The sequence below is a fragment of the Lissotriton helveticus genome, assembly GCF_964261635.1.
Source record: "Lissotriton helveticus chromosome 1_1 unlocalized genomic scaffold, aLisHel1.1 SUPER_1_unloc_19, whole genome shotgun sequence".
In the NCBI taxonomy this organism is placed as follows: domain Eukaryota; kingdom Metazoa; phylum Chordata; class Amphibia; order Caudata; family Salamandridae; genus Lissotriton; species Lissotriton helveticus.
In genome coordinates this window covers 2,616,044-2,640,781 of record NW_027611658.1, presented here as the reverse complement: position 1 = coordinate 2,640,781, position 24,738 = coordinate 2,616,044, and the positions used below count along the sequence as shown (strand labels likewise).

Sequence of the window (24,738 nt, the reverse complement as noted above, 5' to 3'; positions counted from 1 at the left end):
CCAGGGAATATCTGCGGCTCTATCTAGCTTCATGCAGCCATCAAGAATAATTTGGTTTAGGTTCACCTCAGTCTAGACCATAGTTTTAACCACCATATCAAGGCAGTCTGTTGACAGTGTGCATAGCTCTTTGTTGATAATTAATGCTTGGCACAATGGGGTTCTCTCCAGATCAGGCCGAACAGGGCTTTTTGGGTGGTCAGTCATAGCTCCGATCCTGTGCTTTCCTGTCTCCTCTGATTCCGTACTCTTGCACGGACACGTACTGACTGGTTTGTTACTGCTTTGGCCTTTTACCATAGGAGAGCGGAGCCACAGAAAGCACAGTCCCTAGAGACTGCCTGTCCCTAGGGGTGATAGCCAGGCTATGGTGTCAAGCACAGGAAATACATGCCTATTAGAAACACTTTGCTTCGGGGGCGTTCCCACCACTGGTCCAAGGGTTCATTTGCTATCAGTCCACTCTCTCAAACTCAGATGCCTTTTACAGCACCTTTAGTAGTACAGCTGCCTCCAGGCCTCCTTCCTGTCATGCTTGTTTTCTCTCTTCCTACAATGTAGGATACAGACTTGGTATACATGATACCCCACCAAGAGTCTTCAGACACTGAAAGCCTCAATCTTATTAAAGACAGCATTACTCCTCCACTACTGTGACTTATAGTCATAATGCGGTCCTTGTTGTTCAGAAATAAAGACTTTATAATAATTCTGTGTTTGTCGGAAGTCTGAGGACGTTATCCTGACAATAAATGCGTACATTAAATAAAGGTATATTATCTACACTAATGGTAGGCTGAGACATAATGCAATGATTAATGATACACAATATAAGTTTGAGACTCTTTCTTTGATTCAGCACACGTATTGTCAATTAAATTAATCTATAAGATATTTGGGGATAGTGCAAAATAAATTATTGTTTAAGCCAATTGCTTGATGGAGAAATATTAAATATGAATGGCTATATATTTAACAGAGACAAATCCTGTGACATAACTTTCAGTGTCATATTTTACTAAGAAAATGATTAACCCGTTCGGTGCGGAGGACGGCCCCCTAGCTGGAAGAAAAATTCCCATTTTAATGTTTGCTGATAGTCTCCAAAACATCGGGTGGATTGCAGCATGCCCTCACACATTTTGAAGAGTTTTGCCATCTGAGGGGGTCTTAAAATCAATACTGCGAAGACAAAGTTTATGGCATTTAACCAGCACAGATCATTTAGAGGGAAAATGATGATGGATGGGCTACCCCTGGAGCAGGTTGATGCTTTTGTATATCTGGGCATCAAACTGCAAAAGGATATGAGGTGGAAGCCACACATTGAGGTCATGGCGTTAAAGCATCGGCAGATAGTAGATATTATTAGAAAATAATTTAAAACTTCCCTGACAAAGCCCTTATGTCCAGTATCTATAGCACCAAAGAACTGAGCTCAGTCCTGTACGGGGCTGAGCTGTGGGGCCTAGATAACTTGACCCAGCTATCAACAGCCGAGAATGCACTCCTACGTGCAATCATTAGTCTGCCTCAGAGTACACTCACCTCCCTCTAAGGAAGTGCTTAGTCAGGAATTACCTGGCGGATTTCGCCAGATTACGGCCAATTTTATTCTGGTGCAGAATATGGTGCACGCAGGAATTGGCAGTGTACGCAAAGGACCTAAGGGACTTAGTCAACCTGGATCGCTTTCACAAAATTGTCTGGTTATGTGATTTGAGAAGCCTGCTCAACATAATGGGCCTATCACACCTGTGGGACTCACCTTCCACGAAATGTTTCTGACAAAAAGTAGCCTCAAAGAAATGTATTGGGACATGGTTGCACAAGATGAGGTTAGGTGCTATGACCAGACTTCTCTCTCTGGGCTTTTCCTCCAGATTAACCATTCCCAATACTTAAGCCATACTGGGATACTATGCAAAAACCTTTGGATCGAAAACTTTACTTCCAATTTAGATCAGGCAGTCTGCCCCTGAAGTTTTTTACATCCAAATGGTCTCCCACTGGAGACAACAAATGTCTTGCTTGAACCAAACATGCAGAGTCATACGCGCATGTGCTTTTTGCCTGTCCTGCCTTTGCCGGACCGCGTAAAGCTTGGCTGACCCAGCTTTGTAAGAACATGGGTATGAGGTAGCCCTGTGAATCTTCTGCACTAATCCATCTCCCAGGTATGCAATTTTGCTGCCCAAATAACTTAGGTGGATGTGGCACAGACATTCCAATTAAATCAAGGCTGGATAATGTTTAAGATTTTATTTTATTTATTTATGAAGTTTTGTATAGCGCTAGCCTGACCGGAGGGTATCGGAGCGCTTCACAGCAATTGCATAGAAAAACATGCGTGAGAATAACATATGTCAATAAAGCGAGCAAAAGGGAGCAGAACAAATAGCAAAACAGTGAGACAGTCCGGTTGGGAGTCGTAGTGAAGAAGATGTTGAGTGGGTCCATTACAAGGACTTGTTATCCCACAGATAATAGTGGTAAAGTGTCATTTTCAGCACTCTGATAGATCCTATCTGATCGCTGGAGATCAATCGAGGAAAAGGATTTTGAGCTGACTTTTGAATTTAGCAAAGGAGGGAATAGTTCTGATGTGGGGGGGATAGAGTTCCATATTTTGGGCGCATTGCCGACGAAGGATCTGGCCGCTTTTTTTTCCCTAGGTTTTAGCGTGTTAAGCAGTAAGGTATTGGCGGTTCTGAGGTTCCTGTTCTGACCTGCTTTTTTGAGTTTAGACGCCAGATATTGGGGTTTGTCTGTGTGGAGGGGTTTGTGGGTGAGGCAGGCCGTTCTGAAGTTCACCCGCATTTCTATGGGTAGCCAGTTGAGTTCTTTGAGAGCAGGAGAGATGTGGTCAAATTTCTTTTATCCCGTTACCATTCTGGCAGCCGTATTGAGGGTTGTTTTTAGCGGAGCAAGGTGTGTTTTTTGCAATTCCAGAGAGGACTGCATTTCCATAGTCCAGTCTTGACAGCACCAATGCTTGAGTGGCTGGTTTAAGGTTGTTGGGTGGAATAAAAAGGTTTTATTTTGTTTAGTAGCTTCAGATTAAGGAAGGCGCTCTTAGCCGAAATCTTAATGTGTTTGGTCATGTCCAGTTTTGAGTCTAGCGTGATGCCTAACGATTTGACAGAATCGGCCAGGGAGAGGTTCCCGTTGAGCGCATCGATCTCCTTTAGCCACTCAACCACTTGAGGGTTCTCTTCTTTGTTCGAGATGAGGAGTAGTTCGGTTTTGTCCGGGTTCAGTTTTAAATGGTTGCTTGATAGCCGTTGCGCATCTCTTAGTGTTTCATTGAGTCTTTGCATGTCTTTGGCAGAGGAGATTTCCAGGTAGATTTGGGTGTCGTCAGCATATAGGTGAAAAGGGATGTTAGCTTTCCTGAGTAAGGCGGCGAGGGGTTCCATGTAAATGTTAAAGAGTAGGGGGAGAGCACTGATCCTTGGGGGACTCTCCTCAAGACTGGTTGCAGGTTGGGTTCGAAGCTTCTGATTTAGATTTTCTGGGAGCGGTTGAGAAGGAATGAGGAGAACCATTTAAGGATTACCTCATTTAAACCAGCCCTTTCTTCGAGAGCTTTGAGGAGAAGTTTGTGGTCAACTGTATTGAATGCTGCTGATAGGTCTAGGAGAATAAGGAGGCAGCATTGGTCTGAGTCCAGTGATTTGTGAATATCATCAATTAAGTTGAGGATTGCGGTTTCAGTGCTGCATCCTTTCCTGAAACCCGACTGATGGGAGTCGAGGAGATTGGTATTGTCCAGGTTTTGAGTTAATTGTTGGAGTACGCATCTTTCCAGGATTTTGGAAAGATGAGGAAGGTTGGAGTCAGGTCTAAAGTTGTCTAGGTCATTTATGTCCAGGCCTGGTTTTTTTAGCAGTGGGGTGACTTGACACACTTTCAGACAATCTGGAACGATTCCGGTTTTTAGGGAGCTGTTTATAATCCTGCACCAGAGTGGAGCAAGCGAGAGTTTCAATTTTTTGGTGAGTTGAGCCAGGAGAGGGTCTAGGGTGTGAGATGAAGGTTTGGAGGTGGAAATAAATGTGACTATCTCTTCCTCTAGAATGGGTTGGAAGAGTGACCAGGATTTGGTGGTGGGGGTGGGAGTGGGAGGGCTGGTAAGGTGAGGGGAGGAGCAGGTAATGTCTCGTGAGCGCACGATCTTGGAGATCCTGTCATTGAAGAAGGTGGCGAAGTTGTCGCACCGTTCTTTGGAAGCTTGACCCAGGGACGTATCAGGTTTGGAGGTTTGTTGTCTGATGATCTTAAAGAGCTCCTTGGGTCTTTTTTTGTGCAATCCAGTGCAGAGGTGAAATATACAGATTTTTTGTTCTTGATATGACTGTTATATTTCTTCCTGATAGATCTGAGTTGATTGTGGTGGGAAGTAGTGGGCATGCTCCTCCAACGTCTTTCTGAGGTCCTTATTTGTCTCCTTTCATCGTTGATGTCAGAACCAGGATCAGGACGGGATGGCTCATTTTTTTTTCATTTTCAGAGGTGCTAGTTGGTCCAGCAGGGATACCATATTTATGTTGTATAGTGAGGTGAGGTCATTTGTGGAAAGATCCTTGCCGCTGGGTAGGATCAACTTTAGACTTTTTTCCATGATGTCCAGGGGGATCTGGGAGAGGTTTCTGGACCATTTGGGGGGATCTTGAACAGGAGGCAGGGATAGAGCTTTTTTGTTGATGTGGAATAAGATCATGTGGTAACCAACCACCACTGTGCAGGTATGTGACTGCGCAAAGCAGCTATTGGAGGATATACCACGCTCGTCAAGGTGTTTTAGATTGCCTTTTGATTGTTGTTTTTGAATATTGTCTCTTAACTCGGTTTACACTATGTGTAACATAACGATGGTTTTGATTGCACTTTTGTATTAACGTCTTAACCAAATTTTACTTTTGTAATATAATTTTTTTTAATTCTTTTTATCTGTAATGCTTTTATCACTAGCGCAGTCGAATAAAACTTTTTTCAATTGATATTGACCCATCCTTACAATTTGCTGGTTGGGTATGCCAAAATCCAATCTTATTTGTGCAGTTGATGCATTGGTGGGGAGCTGAAACAAAAATGTTAAAACTTTGGTAATAGTATTATTTAAAGGTCTAGGGTCCTTGCTACAGTAGGGCAGACTGGGCAGCATTTTTGCATTTATTACTTTTAACAGTGGGCGATAACAAGACCCCACCAAGGAACTCTGCAATGTACGAAATGCCATTAGTAGGGAGTTAATTCTCTTTATCAACTCTGCTTTATGTAGACAAAATGAGCCCTTATCGTCAAACAAGAACCCAGGTATTTATAGGTTTTCACTTGTTCTAATTGTCAATTTTGTAAAAACCATTTATATTTATTGCATTTCAATGCCTTGTTATTAACTACCATTACTTTCGTTTTAACTTCATTTATTACCATCCTGTTCTCCATAGAGTATTTTGATATTTTGTTTATTAGACATTATGATCTTATTTTTGTTTGACTTAATAAAATAAAGTCATCAGCATATAACAGATTTGAAATTTGTCTATCTGGCAATTTAGCTGGATGAGTGATCTTGTTATCTAACACTTCTGTTAAATCTGATAAAAATAAATTAGATGGGGTGCAAGTACGCACCCTTGTTTTAAACCCTGAGATGTTTGAATTTTTCTAGATAATTCTGTGCCTTTAACTAATTCAAACCCCAGTCCTGGTCTCATTATATAGTAATTGAAATGCTTTTAAGAGGCCCGGGCCGATACCTTGTTTCTCTAATTTTCAACAGTCAAAAGCGGATTTAAAACCCATGAAACATAAGTACTGCGGTTGTTTCCTGAGTTTGTATTTTTCAATTAGGATTGCAAGTATTAAAATATTGGTTGTTGTACCTTGTCTGTGCATGAACCCCGGTTGATTTGGTGGAATTATCTGCATTTTCGTTGCCCATTCTATTAATTCTGACAGGAGGATTCCTTCAAAGAGTTTGGCTTTCCATATCTTGCAACATTATTAATTGATAGTTTGTTGGTTGTTCCCACTCTATGCTTTTATAGATCGGTGATTCTGGAATGATCGATGTTTGCAATGCTTGGTTAAAAATACTTGTTGGGTAATCTGCCCAGATAGGCACGTTTTCTTTATAGACTGCGGCTGGGATCCCATTGGGACCAGGGGCTCCATCAAATCTCTGTTAACACATAAGCTTACATACTTGGTCTTCAGTTGTATGCAATTCATTTTCCTTATTATCCGTCACTCATATTGTATTATCTGGACCTCAGTTAAACTCCATATCTGGATTGCAATTCAAATGAAATTGTAAAAACTTAATCCAACCAGATTCAGTTAATATAGAGGATGTTGTTGTACTACTAACTCTATTCAAGTTGTTAATCATTTTCCAAAATTCTCTTCTATTGTTCTTTTTGCTAGTATATAGGGCTTTTGCTCAAAGGGCCTCATTTACTTATGATTTCTTTTCCCAAATTAGTTTTCTCACATCTGTACTACATTTTCTTTAATTATCCACCACAATCTTGATTTTCTGGCCACTTCTTTACCATGCTTGATATTCTATTATGCTCACTTTTTAGTAGGCGGCCTTCAAAGGAAAGTTATACGAGTACCTGTGACATTTTATCTTGTTTCTTTCTTTTTGAGTGTAGTTTGTCATTAATTATTTGTAAAAAGGGTCCACTTTTCAATTGCATGGAGATTGACATCTTCAAAACAATGTTCAACCATCTCTTCTAATTTATTGTAGTTATGTCACCTTGAATAATCACATAATTTTCATGTCTTAAACAGTTTAGTTTTAGCTCAATTATATGTTGACTATGGTCACTCCTATTTGCTTCTGCAATCCGGAAAGATTACATCTTCTAAAATAGATTGAGGGATACTACTGAATAATCTTGTGGGAATCGTCCATTTAGAATCCTTAGACCCAATAATTACAGATCTTTTAATAAGTTCTCTCCAATTACCGCTTTTGGTGCCTTAGAGTCTTGAATTGTTGGATGGTTAGGGATCACCCATAGATAATCCTGTTGTTGTATTAATTTATTTCTAACATATGACCACAGCAAATTCATATTGTAGTCACCTGAAATAATAATCTCAGGTTGCATATCTTTTTAAAATTGCTGTTGTAATATAGCCATTAAATTACTGGCCAATGGTTTCCTCAAATTAGGATCAGGGTGAATATATATGTTTATTAATAAAAGCGATTTTGTCCAGTTTTTAACTTGACTATTAGACAGTTGCAAATATTGAGAACCACTAACTCACTTTCAACTTTTATTTCTATGAAATAAAGGTTGCCATACCCCACAGGCCGTACCATATTTATTTACTTTCTCAGCAGGTTTGTAATAGACCATAAAGCCTTCTAATTTAAAAGGATAGGAGGCTCAGGTCTCCTGGAGAAAAGTAATTTTAAAATTGCACGATGGTGTAGTCAGATGCTAATTTTGAGACTTTGATTATGTGCCTTTTATATTCCAATATCATAGATCTATCCTTTCTCTTCAATTAGATACCTCTTCCTGGACACCGGTAGATTGATTTTGTCAATCTTGGTTTGCTCCATGTAGGTCTGCTGTCAGCCACTCAATTGTAGTTCCTCCACTACTTCTCTTTTATTTTCCGTAGTGAATATAGAACCTTGGCCAATAGTTCTACCAATAGGATTTTTAAGTATTGAATATATCTGCTTGTTGTCTGACCCTTTACATTGACCCTCTAATTTTTGGGGGGAAATAAATGTCAGTTATTGGTTATCGACTTAATTGGGTAAAAAAATCAAATGCTTCTATATCTTCTCTTCTAATTCCTTCAAATGAGGGAATTACCTCACAATGTTTAAGGATATTACCCCAGTTCAAGTTATCATGCTTGCCCCGGACTGGTATTTTGGTTTAAAAATTAATTGTATCTCTCCTTTATGTATCTCGTTTTTACTTTCAAGTGCTTGATTTGTACCAATTTTATTTTGCAGAAAAAAATTTGTCAATACCAGGTCTTGGGATTTTCCGGTTTGGTTTTCTAACTTTTGGTCCCAAGTCCTTAGTATGGTTGGTTGTTGACTCTTAATTAAACTTTCCAACGTCTAATGATTTTTGCTTCCATCAATAACCTGCTTCTGCGGTACCTCGATTTTCCACTTATTTTCCGGCTGCGCCCAAATTATCTTGATCAGTCATAGTACCCTTAATATTAGCTTTATTATTTCCTTTTTGCAATAATTCCAGTTTTGCCATCATTTTATTTCCATCAACTTCTAGCTTGACAATTTGGTATTGGTCTTCAAGTTTTTATATTTTAGGTCGGTCTGTTAGATCATTAATGGCGTTACTTACGTCTACGATGTTATCTTCAGGCGTGTTTTTATTGAACAAAGGGAAAAGTGGTTTCTTACTTCTGTAACTTTATCAGGCTGGTTCTGAGTTGCTTTAATATCTTCGTTTAAATTCTGTGATCAATTTTCTATTACTGCTTTTAGAGGAGATAAAGAAATTAACCTTATTCCTCGCTCTCCGTTGTTTTTTCCTCTGTCTTTTTGACATTTGGGGTACTGGGGATGTTACGAGAGAAGCTGATTTCTCTTCTTCTACCTCCTCCTTCTTTTTGTCCATTAAAACCATGTTATTTTGAAGGATTAAATTGTTGCTTGTAGTTATTTTTTTGTGCTACATCCTCAATCGAATAATCTTTATTTCCATTAATTTGTAAATGTCCTCTTAAATCCTTGATTATTGTATTTAATATTTCTGGAATTTCAGCCAATGTATTAATCAAATGTGCACAATTACAATCTGGATATGGTGCTACTGGTTGTGCCTGAGCCAATATTACTAGGTTCTTTAATGTGGCTAGCTTATGGTGAATTCCCACTACTAAAGATGTTATGACATCGAGAAGTTGTATTTGCACCTCCAGTTTATTCGACTGGTACTTTAGTGCCTCTAATGTCAGTTGCAAATTTTTGAAAAGAAGGTCCCAGATTGCCCTGAGTCCCAATTTCTAGAGGCTACTTGTCTGCTTTCCATAAGGTGCTGTTTATTATTCTCACAAAAGGGGCTTGGTTGTTCTTCCTCTTTTCTATTTAATTGTGCATGTTGCAACTTGCTGTTATGATCATTATTTTGATAGGGTGTTCTCCAAAACTGCAGATTGTCTGATTTCAAAATATAATCGGGCCAATTATCTTGATTTCCATTACCCAGCTTATGACTCTCCAGTCTCCTTTTTTGTTTCATATTGTTCAAAATTATATTAGTATTTATTTGAAGAGATTGTGATAAGTTATTGGTTCCAATAGTTTTTTGCGGATCAACCCCTATAATGGGGCTACTTTGATATACCTGGTTTGTTTGAGTTAAGGGCATAGGTTCCACGCAAGAGTTTACATTTTTAATTTTTACTGACACTTCAATTGGAAGTGGTGCACATGATGACAATAACTGTTGAGCAACTCCCGACAATAATTCAGATGAACTTAAGTCCCCGGGCTGCAAATGTGAGGTTAAGGGGACAGTTAACATTTCCAAATCAGTTATTTGCCCCCATTGATTGGCCGATTCTTCCTTTATTTTAGGAATTTGATCCCCTCATATTGGTTAGGCGCACCTAATCCTTGATTTGATCTTGTTATTCTTGCCTCACTCAGCGGTTTCAGTGGAGTTTGTAGTTTACATGAATTTGGTTGTATAGTTAACATGGCTCCCATTGGGTCCTTCGTGAATTCAAACTTATTTGGAGTATTCTTTGGGTTCCCAAATATACGTATCATTGGGGATATTAACAACTGATTTTTCCCGGATAGTTTTACTTCCATTTTATTTAGAGATGTTGAGGGTTGGTGTTGTTTTTTTCCCTCTTAATGGGGGGAAAAGGTGTCCTCTCCTTGCCTGATTGCATAGTTCCCCTAACCTCGTACAGGGTACAAAACTCCTTTCAAAGACCTTAGGTCCGGGCACATTTTGGAAGGGGGCCTAGACTTCAAAGAGCTCAATGGGTTCTTAATTTCCCTTCAGTAATCCAGATCTATCCACAAGAGCCCCATAGGAAGTCTGCAGCAAATCCACACTGTTGTGTTATACTGACCGAACGAGACGGGTTCACTAGATGAGATCATAGGCTGCACCGGAACCTAGTCGGGCCACCTCCGCGGCCCACACGTGCTCTCGCTCAAAAGCCATCAACTATTGGTGGCCGCCCTCTTCCTTGCTTCTTGTGATCCTCACAAATCAGCTCCAAGTGCCAGACCCAGGCTCTAGACCAAAATCCAACCAAAAACAGGTGAGGGCAGTCAAAGAAATGGCAAGCTGCGAGCGTCGGCGGTAGATAGAAGCAGATTTACTCAAGAAAATTAAACAAGTAAAATGAATTCCTCACCGTGTTCGCTGGCTTGGGTTGCTCACTCGAGTGGCTCCTGCAAGCAAGTCCGCCTCTTTCTCCTCTTCATGCGGCTCCAGATGCCGAAGCCAGCAGATTCTAGCTAGCACGGGTGCAATGCAGAGCCCGGAACCCGCATTGTCAATCAATGAACTGCAATTTACTTTAACAATGTAAGTAGGGAAATGTCCCTACTAAAGGTGGAGAACAGCATGTCTGAGATGAAGATTATTTTATGGCAGTCATTTTGAACCGCGTTTATTTTTTTCCAGCTTGGTATTTCTCTACCTCCCTGATTAAATTACGTTGAACATCTCACTATTATAAGCCGGGGCTTTTGCAGTAGCAACATCTTTTAAATGCAAGCATGTAAACAAAACAGCTTGTGCTTTTAATATAAAAGTTGTGGTACCCTGTCAGGGGGTCCCTACCTGCCACGAGTCAGATACTGACCAATATCCCTCTTCCTTTCCGCCTCGGCGAGTGCAGGATGGCCACGCTCCCTTTAAGGCAGCCTGGGCTTACCCGGAAGACAGAGCACCATCAGTGACGTCCTCCACATATATCCAATCAGAGACATCGGCGGCGCTGATACCGCGACAGCTGGACGGGAACGGCGCGAACGCGCCAACAGAGGAGGAAGCATCTCAGGAGTTCGCCATTACACGGGAGGATACCGGATTGCCGTCCTCGGAGACAGGAGTAGGACCAGCCACCAGGTCGCCGCAGGAGAAGCCGGGAGGCCAACGGAACCACGCTCCGCCCAGCCACACTTCAACAGGAGAAGTGTGGCTCCGTAAGGTACGGGGAGTGTTTTTCACGGAGGGAGCGAGCGGGTAGAGGGCGGCTGGGTGGTCACGGGACGGGAGTGACTCTGCAAACGCCACCACTTTCACGGGTCCAAAGAGCACCGAACGGTTGTGGTCCCTGGTGATCCCCTTCACGCCTCCCCCCCCCCTCATGCCAATACTTGTTATCGGTCACGCCAGTAACCCGGCGTATTCTTTCTTTCTTTTTGTTTTGGGGAGCGTCTACGAAGTCAGAAGACCTTCCGCTGGACCCAACCCGGGGACTTCTGCAGAGAAAGACGAGAAGGAGCCCGCAGATAGACTTTCTTTTGTTGTCAGTCCTACGAGACTTTTTAGTTGTTGTTTGCCCTAGAACTTATACAAATAAATCCCAACGATTGCACAGCAAGTTCGTTTTGACTGTACCTCATTCCTCTTAAGACTCATAACCCCCTACCCCACGACAATCATTACATACCCGCACAAACATGTTACTTATTTCCACACTGGCAGGGTGTGTAAATCTTGATTCTGCTAACGAAGTATCAAAAACAATTTGTTACTATTTTTTCTTCTGCGAATGGTGATAGTGGGGCTAGCGAGTCACACCTTTTCAAGGCTTGTTCAAATCACGAGTCAGGAAGAAAAAAGAGCGCCCTTAGTCTACATTCATTAGCAAGCCATCAAGAGCGCTTCTCCTGTCAGCAGGAAATAAAGACAACTTCTCTTGGTATGTCAGTAACTGTCAACAGTTTTACAAATTTGGACAAACTGTTTCTAATAACGCTCTTTAATGAAACAACAGGAATCCTTGAAGGATACATTGGTGGAAGAGGTTACCCCAGAAGGACTAAAGCAGTCGAAGAAGAGGCCAAGCATCATAGAGACAACCTCCTGCACTCGTATGCATGAGTAAGAGAAGAAAGCATGGCCGTGGTTCTCATGTATAATCCATTAGCAAATTGTATTAAAAGGATTATAAAAATATATTGGAGAATTTTGGAGGTTGGTGAGACGAAGCTATCACTGTACTCCTCTGTTTGAACAGAGGTCAGAACCTCAGGAACCCTCACAACAATGACCGACATACATGGGGCTGTTGGTGTAAGTACATCAGACAGTCCGCCCTACTTATGGTAGGCATTCTGACCTACTTGTTTTTCTTCAGGAACACAATGAAAAGACTGGTTGTATCAAACAGGAAAAATCTATGAAAAATGACCTAGACTCCCTTGTAGAAAGCTCTCAGTGTATCAAGTACACGATTTATTGGTTTTACAAAAAGCAAACTCTCATAAGGAGTAAAACCAAAAAGTCTGTTGTGCAACCGTGTGAAAAATGGCAACGACTCAGCAAACTTTAGATGCTTTTAGAGGAGCTCCTGTTGCTCCTTGAAGACACAGGGGTAGTGGAGGTTGTTACGCCTGTTCCTCTGGCAGACCATGGACCCCTGTCAAACTATAAATAAGCAGGACAGTCTTCAAATGTAACTCAAAATAGAAAAATCACTAAAGAAAGGCGGGTTGGATTTAGGGCACTCTATCAAAAATGCAACAAAGCGTTACACCAGCCAAACCAAAGGCCCACCCACCATCCTTGTTTAGAGTTGGACAGATTGTCAGCCTTTCATCGGAAATCCCATTGAGTCAGTCAATGGAAAACTTCTTGAAGGGCTCGAAGAAAACCCATCAGACATTATTAGATGAAGCAGTGCTATATAAGAACCTTTAAAAAAAAAGAAAATTTTGTATTTGCCAAATTCATGTTTAAATCCCCGTGGTATTTTTATGGATTATTAACAAGTGGACTGCCAAGATACAGACATATTTTAGCATTCCTAAATAAATCAGGTATTGATTGGGTAAAAAAGACTGAATTAAGTTCCCAAAACAGCCGTGAATCCCAGAACTCAGTATTACTGGTAGCACTTCTCTCTTCATTAACACAGAAGGAGAGGTAGAACCATCTCAAGCAAAGAACCGCTTCTCACTCTGAGAGAAGGCACACGGGTGAGACTAGTCCCCTCTGATACCACCTGCACCAGACTCCCTGCTGAAAGCAGTCATGCTATCGAGATTTGACCCCTCTATTACCAAATAAACTAGGCTTCTTGCTGACATCACAAATTATCTTTAAAGTTTAGGCAATAAATCACATCTAAGATCGCCTTATATACACTCAGCAGTCAAATACCATGAATTCAAATACATGTTTTGTTTTATTACGTCTAAAAACATAAATTTCTTATTAACATGTAACATCTAGTCATCATTGTGTACATTTCATAGCATCATGATTGTTCTTGCTGTATCATAATTTAGTTCATATTAATGTTAAAGTAAATCCTGGTACACACCTCTGTAGTGTTGTTTTTAAAGGCTCTTGGATGTCCATACATGGGTGGTGTTTGGTTATGTATCATTAATACAGATCTATAAAGTATTGGGTTTCAAATGTATTATGCCACTAATGGAAGTATAAACCCCTTGTTCCTAAATATAGATTCTCCAGTTTAGAACTTGTTGCTGTTAACGTGAAAGTAAAGTGAGTTTGACCCTGGAGCAAACCCCTGGAGTGTGTTATATATAAGGATTAATGTGCTGAAGAGCATTCTTGTTGATGTTCCTCACTGGCTGGGTGGTGTGGTTTTTTCCCCCGTGTGTGTTCGCTGGTGGCTCCGGAGGGTTGCCAACCCACTGAAGCTCTTCACACATTCAGTGCAATGGTATGGTTTTTCCCGTGTGTGTTCGCTGGTGGATCCGGAGGTTTGATAACTGACTGAATTTCTTCACACATTCACTGCACTGGAATGGTTTTTCCCCAGTGTGTGTTCGATTATGTTTTTGTAGGTCTGATGACCGACTGAAGCTCTTCACACATTCACTGCACTGGAATGGTTTTTCCCCTGTGTGTGTTCGCTGATGACTCCTGAGAGTTGAGGAATGACTAAAACTACTTCCACATTCATTGCAATGGTATGGTTTTTCCCCAGTATGTGTTCGCTGATGTAATTGGAGAAGTGATAACAGACTGAAGCTCTTTACACATTCACTGCACTGGAATGGTTTTTCCCCTGTGTGTGTTCGCTGATGACTCCTGAGATTTGAGGAATCACTAAAACGACTTCCACATTCATTGCAATGGAATGGTTTTTCCCCTGTGTGTGTTCGCTGATGACTCCTGAGATTTGAGGAATCACTAAAACTACTTCCACATTCATAGCACTGGAATGGTTTTTCCCCTGTGTGTGTTCGCTGATGTGATTGGAGAGTTGTTGACTGGCTAAAGCTCTTCATACATTCAATGCACTGGAATGGTTTTTCCCCAGTGTGTGTTCGATTATGTTTTTTTAGGTCTGATGACCTACTAAAGCTCTTTCCACATTCATTGCACTGGAATGGCTTTTCGCCTGTGTGTGTTCGCTGATGACTCCTGAGAGTTGAGGAATCACTAAAACTACTTCCACATTCATTGCAATGGTATGGTTTTTCCCCAGTATGTGTTCGCTGATGTGTTTGGAGTTGTGATAACTGACTGAAGCTCTTCAAACATTCACTGCAATGGAATGGCTTTCCCCCAGTGTGTGTTCGCTGATGACTCCTGAGATTTGAGGAAGTACTAAAACTACTTCCACATTCACTGCACTGGAATGGTTTTTCCCCTGTGTGTGTTCGCTGATGACTCCTGAGATTTGAGGAATCACTAAACCGACTTCCACATTCATTGCAATGGAATGGTTTTTCCCCTGTGTGTGTTCGCTGATGACTCCTGAGATTTGAGGAATCACTAAAACTACTTCCACATTCATAGCACTGGAATGGTTTTTCCCCAGTGTGTGTTCGATTATGTTTTTGTAGGTCTGATGACCTACTAAAGCTCTTTCCACATTCATTGCACTGGAATGGCTTTTCCCGTTTGTGTGTTTGCTGATGACTCGTGAGAGTTGAGAAATGACTAAAACTACTTCCACATTCACTGCACTGGAATGGTTTTTCCCCTGTGTGTGTTCGCTGATGACTCCTGAGATTTGAGGAATAACTAAAACGACTTCCACATTCATTGCAATGGAATGGTTTTTCCCCTGTGTGTGTTCGCCGATGACTCCTGAGATTTGAGGAATCACTAAAACTACTTCCACATTCATAGCACTGGAATGGTTTTTCCCCTGTGTGTGTTCGCTGATGTGATTGGAGAGTTGATAACTGACTAAAGCTCTTCATACATTCAATGCACTGGAATGGTTTTTCCCCTGTGTGTGTTCGATTATGTTTTTGTAGGTCTGATGACCTAGTAAAGCTCTTTCCACATTCATTGCACTGGAATGGCTTTTCCCGTTTGTGTTTTTGCTGATGACTCCTGAGAGTTGAGGAATGACTAAAACTACTTCCACATTCACTGCACTGGAATGGTTTTTCCCCTGTGTGTGTTCGCTGATGACTCCTGAGATTTGAGGAATAACTAAAACGACTTCCACATTCATTGCAATGGAATGGTTTTTCCCCTGTGTGTGTTCGCTGATGACTCCTGAGATTTGAGGAATCACTAAAACCACTTCCACATTCATAGCACTGGAATCGTTTTTCCCCTGTGTGTGTTCGCTGATGTGATTGGAGAGTTGATAACTGACTAAAGCTCTTTCCACATTCACTGCACTGGAATGGCTTTTCCCGTTTGTGTGTTTGCTGATGACTCCTGAGAGTTGAGGAATGACTAAAACTACTTCCACATTCATTGCAATTATATGGTTTTTCCCCTGTGTGTGTTTGTTTATGTACTTGGAGGTCTAATAACTGACTGAATTTCTTCAAACATTCAGTGCAATGGTACGGTTTTTCCCCAGTGTGTGTTCGCTGATGTGTTTGGAGTTGTGATAACAGACTGAAGTTCTTCGCACATTCATTGCAATGGTATAATTTTTCCCCTGTATGTGTTCGCTGATTATCTTTTAGGAATTTTAACTGACTAAAGTTCTTCATACATTCATTGCAATTGCACGTTGCTGCTCCTGTGTGTGTTTCCTTATGGTTCTTTAGTAGCGATGACAAACTAAAGCTCTTGCTGCATGTGTATGATTTTTCTTTCTTGGTTAGTGTCTGTGGGTCGGGTTTATAAATGTCTGCATCCCATGAGAGCATTTCCTGAGGAGCTAACATGGTTGATAAAGCACTATTCTAACATTCCCGGTGTGTGTGTGGTATTTTGGGATGGTTGATTTCAGATTTCACAATGAAATACAAGACTCACCAACTACATATATTATTATTTTGGCAAGTAAAGCTTCTTTGTAGGTGGGTATGTCTTTAGATTGCAAAATAGTTTTGTGTGTTACGGGTAAAGATTAGTCTTCCTTCTGGTCGATGCAAATTAACACAGTCTGTTGTACATCAAAGACCCTCTCTTTCTATTACCCTTCAGTTGTCTGGCTCCACTACCTTGTGTTTTTCTCGTGCTCATGTGGCCAGAAAGAGTTTATAATACACCTAGCACGCTGAATGGTGGTCTGCCATCATTACAGGAAGCAGAGCAATGCTGTATCCACCTTTTACCAAACACATGATCAAAGCTGGTGGTGCAGGCCTATTTCTACAGGAGGTGGTTTGTCAGTGTTGTTTCCTTAATTTTCTAAAGGTCATTTCTTAGTCCTGTTGCGTGCATCCACTGATATGCCCTTGACTGCTTCTTCCAGGATCTATCGGTGTATGTTCAGGTTCCTCAGTCTCTGACTGTGCAGATCTTTTCCTGAATATTGGAGCTCCTTTTTTTTACCACTTTTTTCAGAATTGCACGATTACTGTCATTATTCACGATCCTTTGTGCATTCAAGGCAGGTTTCCTATTGGATGTAAAGAGATTTAAAATCACTAAATGGAAATGTAAGAGAATGTGAATACACAATATTTAACTAGTTGTAAAAGATATCTCTTCTTTACCATTTATGAAAGTTACCAAGAGATATTTCACCATACAAAGATATTTAACTAAATCTTTCATTGAACATGTAACTCTTACTTACTTCAGAAAAGAAGGTGATTTTCCAGTGTTCACAGAGTAACTTAGTACAGAAAGAGCACACATGGAGTGCCCACTCGCTAGAGGTACAGCTTTACGAAGATGCAACATGGCAAGATTTCATTTAAACAAGAAGAGATTGTGGAAAAAGAGATGGATCAGGATGTGCTGCAATCACTTCAGTTTTAGGAAGTGTATAACAACAGTAACCCTTTCAAGAACCATATCACAAACAAAACTCTTCAGGAAGTATATAATAAAGGTAACGCTCCAGGAAGTATATAAGAAATTAAGCTCCATTCACTCTCTTCTTGACAATACTTTCCTGTTCACACTCGAGCAGCTGAAGTTCCAACTCCTGTCTTTACTTTTCTGTTTGTTAAGTTATCTTTGCCACTTTCCTGGGGTTGGTTCAAGCATTTGTGGGAAGATTGCAGCATTGATTATAGAGATTCCATCACAACCTGTAATATACCTGTGATATCTCTGCTGTCAATACATGTCTGCTTTTTGTCTTTTTATACCTTACCATGGCATCTAACTTAATGTTTTCCGTTTGGTGCCAGCATGCTACTCTGTGGGTGGATGGAGCGTTGGCAGAGTGGGACAAGATGTCTGTTGCTTGAGGGGGAGTGCAGCATTTACACCTTTGGGCTTTTCTTGAAATCAGCTTCACCTTACTCCCTGTTCGTCGCCTTCCATACTCCCTTATGTCTGCGTACTCCCTCAGCAGGGTTCACTCACAGCTAAAGCAGAGGAGTGACTCGATGCACACAGCAGACATCAGGTAATGATCTGATAGACAAACGGCCATGCTTGGCAGTACCAGGATCACAAGCGTCATTAAAGAGGCTCGCCCGGGACATACAAACGGAGGAAGTGCACAGGTAGCTACTAATGAGGTACAAACAGAGGAGGCGAACATGTAGGTACATGCTCCTTTTTCGGTCTGTTTCAGGCCTTTACTGGGCTGGGTATTGGTGTGCACTATATCTTATTCATGCGGCTGATAGAAGCACTTGCTGCAGGGGTGTTACCACTTTGACCCTTTACAAGAAGAGAGCCGAGCCTTAGATAGCACAACACCTGGAGACTGCCTGCCTTGAGGGGAAGATGAGGGTCCGGGTGTGAGACAATATCACTCACAACAACACAGGACCTGTTCCTTTTGGTGCTACAGTTGTGCCTAGTCAAACCCTCCTATATTCCTTTCAGGATTGGGCAATAGCCTGCCTTTCAGGCTATTTAATTTTCTAGACCAGGTTCACCACTTTCCGATTATTCATTAAAAAGAGAGTGCACTGTTTATCCATATATCTCTGTAAATTTCTCCCCACCCTGCTGACAGACTAGAGTAAGAAGAAAGGAAAAGGAACAAGGCTGGAACACAAAAATAGTGCGGAAAAGAGTGGTGTCGCCTCACGGGAGTAACACCATGGAGGCTCTGCAGGAAGGTACTCGCCTGCCGCCTAGGTTCTCATCATTAGCGAAATTGTGAAGTGTGAAAGAAAAAGAACTAGTGAGGGTGCTCGGGCAACAGTACCTGCATGTGCATCAAGTTTGGTACACAGCAAGGCTGGACCCAACAAAGTGAAGGGGAGTGACACAGGTAATGCCACACCGCTTAAGTGAAAGTTAAAAAATTTGTTATAACTCGCTGGCCCTCTCGACTTTATTCTTGGCTGCGAGTTTACTCGTAATTAAAACACCGACATGTTTCGTTGCCAATTGGAAAGACTTACGGCAACTTCTTCAGGGCTTAGGTCTGTCGTTTCGCCCTGCACCCATTCACTGGTGTTCCGTATCACCTACTGTGGAAGGCATACCTATACCTCCATTCTGGCAATGTCTGTATCCCTTATTGTGGATAATTTTGCTGCGAGCTGCTCCTGTCAGTCTCGTGTGTAAAGCTGGAACCGGGCGTTGTCTCGGCAGGCAGCAGGGCGGGGAGAAATTTACAGAGATATATGGATAAACAGTGCACTCTCTTTTTAATGAATAATCTGAAAGTGGTGAACCTGGTCTAGAAAATTAAATAGCCTGAAAGGCAGGCTATTGCCCAATCCTGAAAAGAATATAGGAGGGTTTGACTAGGCACAACTGTAGCACCAAAAGGAACAGGTCCTGTGTTGTTGCGAGTATTCAGAGAGGGGGACGACCTGTTCCTGTAATCCCCTAAGCTCCTTGGTGTAGTAGGTGAGACAATATCAGCAAGGGACATTAATGGATCCGATGAAACACAGCCGCAGAGAGGCGAAATCGTCAGCCTAGATGGAGAAGAACCGGGTCTTCCACTGTTTCCGGATCAGTAAGTGATATTGACTCTATCTAAGGTTAGGAGGCATAGAATTCCATAGGGTCAGAGCTAAGACATGGAAGGAGCAACCTCCTGTTCTGACTCTGCTGTGACGAGGGATGAGGGCCTTGTTTAGATTGGCAGAGCGTAGTGTTCTGGAGGGCATGTACAATTGCATCCAGGCAGCTAGGATGGGTTCTCCTTGCTGCATGGATTTTGTGGGAGATGGATAAGGCTTTGAACTTTGAAAGCTTTCCAATAGGTAGCCAATGGAACTTGCTCAAAAGTTGGGAAACAAAGCTGAATCGGTTCAGAACACATTTCTTTGAGCCCAAATAGAGATATTTGCAATAGTCCAGGAGCAAAATGACAAGGGATTGTACAATCAGTTGGCAGGATTGCCAGGAAAAGTATCCTATAATTGTCTTGAGGTTCCTTAGGATGCCAAAACAGTTGCCCTGCTAGAATCTTGACTTCGGGTTTCCAAGGATGAAGAGCTATCCATCCATACCCCAAGGTTTTCTACCACCAATTTAAGTTTGACGGGTACATAGTATTTCTGGACATCATTGATCAGTCCAAAGATGGGTATGCCTGCCCAGCAGGAGTTAGGTTTTAAACAGTTGTTGTGCATCCATGCCATCACCGCTGTTAGACAGTTTCTATATTTGAAACAACCGCTGGTCAACTCTGCTAACAGGGAAATAATTAGCTGAGTGTCGTCTGCATACAACACTGGTGAGATTTCAAGGGAATTAACTACCTTAACCAGAGGTCTGATGTGAATATTAAAAGGGTAGGACTGAGCTCCAAACCCTGGGAGATGGCAGGAGCCAGTCCTCTTTGTGATGAGATGAAAGGGGGGTATAACTTGAAAAGGACCACTCCTTTAAAAAGGAGGTAAACCAGGCCAGACCTTTGCTCTGTACCCCCAGGTCAGTGAGGCGAGTTAATATTATTGCATGTGAGACAGTGTCGAAGGCCACACTTAAATCTAGGAGCATCAGAGCCTGGGATTTGCCAGCATCTGTAGTACTGCAAAGGGATTTGGTAACTGTTAAAAAAGCAGTTTTGGTGCCGGATGATCCAAATCCATTTTGAGAACAATCTAATATTTGATATTGTTCTAATATTTTGGTTAGGAGATTGTTTACATGTTTCTCCACATCCTTGGATGGAAATGACAGAAGAGAAATGGTTCAATAGTTTTCTGGCTGAGTGGTATTTAGTGAAGGATCACTGTGCGTGTTTCCATATTGATACTTCTGTGCTCAGCGTGAGCTTGGCTAATTCTAGAAATATGGGTGTGACGCTCTCCTGAAATGTCAAAATATAATCAGGTTTAAATGGGTCATCTGGAGATCGAGATTTCACTTGACGCATTAAGGTGGAAATAGAATCTGCGTCATGTAGAGCCAATTGGTCCAAGGGAGCCCATTGCGAGTGGTAGGCCCCTGTGTCAAGAGAGAAAGGTTTGACTGTTTCCTCACCCCTGTTAAAGTAAAGATAAAGATCGTTGACCAAGCTTGCTGCAGTGGCTGTTAGAAGCTTCCCCTAATCCAGGAGCGGAGGTGGGTTTAATCAGGTTGTTCACAATAGAGCAGATTTCCATGCTTTGGAGGAAGTCTCCGCTCGTTCTATATTGGAGTCTAATAGAGGCACACTCCTATCGATAAACCTTGAAAAGGCAGATGGGTCTAGTTTATGCTACAACTTTCTCATTGTGGGGTTACCGGTAATGTTTTTTCAATGCTAGGTTTATCAATAGTCATAGGCACCAAATAATGGTTTGACCAGGTCACTGGAATAGGGGGAGCAGTTTGAAGGGTGGCCAGGTTGTAAAAAACAGGGTTCAGCTGATGGCCGGCCTCATAGTTGAATGTTTTACTAACTGAGCTAATTAGAAAGTGGCCAGGTCATTAGTAAAGTCCTGGATTTCTTTATTGTTGATTAGATCAAGATGAAGATTCAAGTCTCCAAATATGCTCAAGTTGGACAATTGAAGTGAGTGCAAGGTAGAGCACTCTATTAGAGATTTCCTGGAGACGCATTGGAGCAGGGCCGGGGCACTGAATACAGTCCCCAGGCTCCACCGCATGCCGCGTCACTCTTCCCGTGTGTGGAGGCGCTTAAAGGCAGCAGTGAGGTCCCGCTGTGAGGGCTGCATCGGAGCAGAGCTGGGGCACGGACTACAGGCCCCAGGCTCCACCGCACAGAGCATCACACTTCCGGCACCTGCAGATGCTTAAAGGCAGCAGAGTGGTACTTCTGCATGGGCCTCGCCTGGGCCAAGGGCAGACCCATCCATGCCCGTCGGAACCCAGAGGAGGCTGGGACCCCCCTCTAACTTCTACACTCCCCTGTTACAGGCCCACCATGGGCAAGAAAAAGCTGAGAGCAACAGAGGAGGTAACTGTTACCTCTTTAAATACCTTTCTGGCCAAGGCAACATCGGCATTAGAAAAATAAATTGTACTTACAAAAATGAGAATTTCGTTAGGGTTAGGGACAGGGCAGTCATCTAATCTAGTTGTTTCTCCAACTAAGGGGGGTGCAACAAAACTATATGGGGTTTCTCTTCCAGAATTACCGTCAGTCTCTGTACCAACCCCGAACATTCCCAGCCTGCCTCTACATTTAGTGGGAAACCAACTGACGCTACCTCCGTAAATGATCAATGAAAAAGAGGTTATGCGATACTGCCCTCCAAGTGTCCTGCCAAAAAGATCAGAAAGGTTTCTATGCCAGCGAGTTCCACATGTATGAATAGCCAGCAACTTTCAGAGACTACATTTTCCTCATATTGGTGTGATCTTCTTGATAACTTTAAACCACCTTTGCAACCAACCTATGCCCATTTAGATTCTACAGATCGCACCTACGGTCATCCCCTCTGATGTCTGAAAAACTCTTAAAAAGTTATAATTGTGAAATTCATAATTTGCGTTTTAATTGTGAAAACATGATCCATGGTCGTGAGTTAGCTAAATAGCCCTCTACTTCTATTGGTCATCCTCATGTTGAAAATCAGTTGGCCAACAGCCGGGATCCTATAGGTCCAGACCATGTAGATCTGGTCTCTAGGTGTTGCCCACCGCAGGTGACCATACAAGATTCTATGGGTAAGAGACAATCACACGATTTATCAAGACCCCAGGTTAAGGTAAATCCCCGTCTACTGAGGCCCAAGCAGACCAAATCAACAATACATGGACTTCCCTCCAGTAGCTTGTCATTATGTTCAACTTTTAGTCAACGTGCCTTTACTGCGTCCCAATCTTAGAAAATCTTCACTTCAGCTGATGGCCAAGGCTCGACACTGGATGACTCAAAACTCTAATAAAGGTCATCTCATTCAAAATCATTTGATAATGGCCAGAAGAACGCAGTGAATTGGGTCTGGTGTAAAACCAACCAATAATGACTTTTAAACTTTGATAATGAATGGCTAGTGAGAGACCTATTAGGGAGTTTACTGGTTGTCCCTTCACTCCATTCTCAGATTTATGCAGTCTCGTTGGGCTTTTTTTATAGGTCCGCACCAGCACATAGTTCCACTGTACTCACTCAGGGCCTTTCTTTAGTGAGAACTGGTCATAAGCCTGTGCAGGTGGCTTATGATGCCCTTGCCCTATCAAATAGGTAGTCATTGTTGCAAGATATGAAGGCATGTGATTGACTGATCTTTCCACTAAATCATTTGCCTCCTCAGTCTTTTCTCTAGAACTATTATCAAATGGCTTCTGGTTTGGCACCCGTGGAGAGGGTTCAGTTGGTCATTTTAGATTCACTAAGCAGTATTACATCCTTACCAATTGACCCTACATCATCCATCTCACCAGTACCGACAGCGATTCGGTCGCAGGAGTCCCTAAGTGATATAAAGATTCTCTCTAGGAATTTAGCGGGCTATGAAAACAAAAAGGATAATCAAAAGTGTTTACGAATTCTGATATTATCTGCTTACAGGAAAATCAGGCAGAGCAGTCTGTCTATGTAAACGGCTACAGCTCCTTTGTTACGCCAGCAGTTCCATCAGCAGCAGGTAGATTAAGGGGGGCTTACTCAGAATTGTAGCAAACACGATCACCCTATCTATGGTGACCTTTATCAATGACTCGCCCCATTTTCATGTTATCGTTGCTGAAGGTTCTGGGAAAATGGATTTGTTACCCATTCATTTTTATAAGAATAATTTTAAGAATTCTACACAGGTGACAGATGACTTGGCAGGAATATTGGAAACTCTGTTAACATACCAATCATGTTCAATTTTTTTTATTTGAGCTCGGGATTTTCATGTTTACTGTAGCCCTAATTCGGACCAACGTATTTGTGGGGTGACTGACACTAATGATTCATTGCTAGTCCATTTTATGCATCATAACTACGGAAACATTTCAAACAGTGTTTCATTAACTTGGGACCTAGTTATAATAAACCTGTATCACCCCATGACTGGTCAACCCCTCCCCACCTTTCAAATTACAGGAGTTACCTCGACATCTGATTGTACAATTATTCAGACTAATTTTAAGAGATGTATTAAGTCCTCCATAGCCGAGTTGACAGAGTTCAGTGATCATGCTTTCCTTCTTTTTTTGTTTTGTTTGGCATCTTTCTGCTAAGTCAAGCTCTATATTTACCCCAAAACCGATTCTGAGTAGAATAATGGATGTACTCTTAATTGAGAGAAAATTAACCCTATTTCCTTCCTCCCAAAGGTTGCAAAGGAGGTGTTACCTGACAGCGAATCCTGCTTAGACACCAACACTGATAGTCATCAAGTAGTAATAGCATTTAGTAAAATTTAAACATCTAGAAATTCGAATCTTTTACATCCAACTACAAGAAACACTCCATTGACGATAAGGGGATTGAGACAAATTTCTCAAAGGCCTCCAAAGAACTTCACACTGCTCTTAAAACAAGTCCCAGAAACAAAGATTTGATAAGGAAGCTATGAGCGGACTATGAGACAGGTAGGGCAGTGAGAAAAAAGGATTTACGGGATGAAGCATGGGTACATTTGTGTGAGGCTTCGAGGAGTAAAGATAGCAAGGCATTTTGGAGGGTGGTAAATGCCCCTTTTCGGCAGGATCAGGGCGGCGCCTCTCTTAATATTCATATAGATCAATCAACCTGGGTGTCTCACTTCCAGAGCATTTTTAATGTAGAGATGGATAGCGCTACAACAAACCTTAGGACTTGATGACTGCCAATCTGGGGAAGGAATTCTCA

The 24,738-nt window shown here is 41.9% G+C and overlaps 1 protein-coding gene across 1 annotated transcript in view; it reads right to left on the bottom strand.

Moving 5' to 3' along the window:
* Window positions 1–16,547, bottom strand: part of LOC144805696 (uncharacterized) — a 198,936-nt gene extending 182,389 nt beyond the window's left edge. Inside the window, 2 exon segments of the mRNA XM_078672201.1 lie at window positions 13,823–13,927; window positions 13,929–16,547. Of these exon segments, the coding sequence (XP_078528327.1) occupies window positions 13,823–13,927; window positions 13,929–16,345 (2,522 nt within the window). The 5' untranslated portion in view covers window positions 16,346–16,547.
* Between the last annotated feature and the right edge of the window lie 8,191 nt (window positions 16,548–24,738).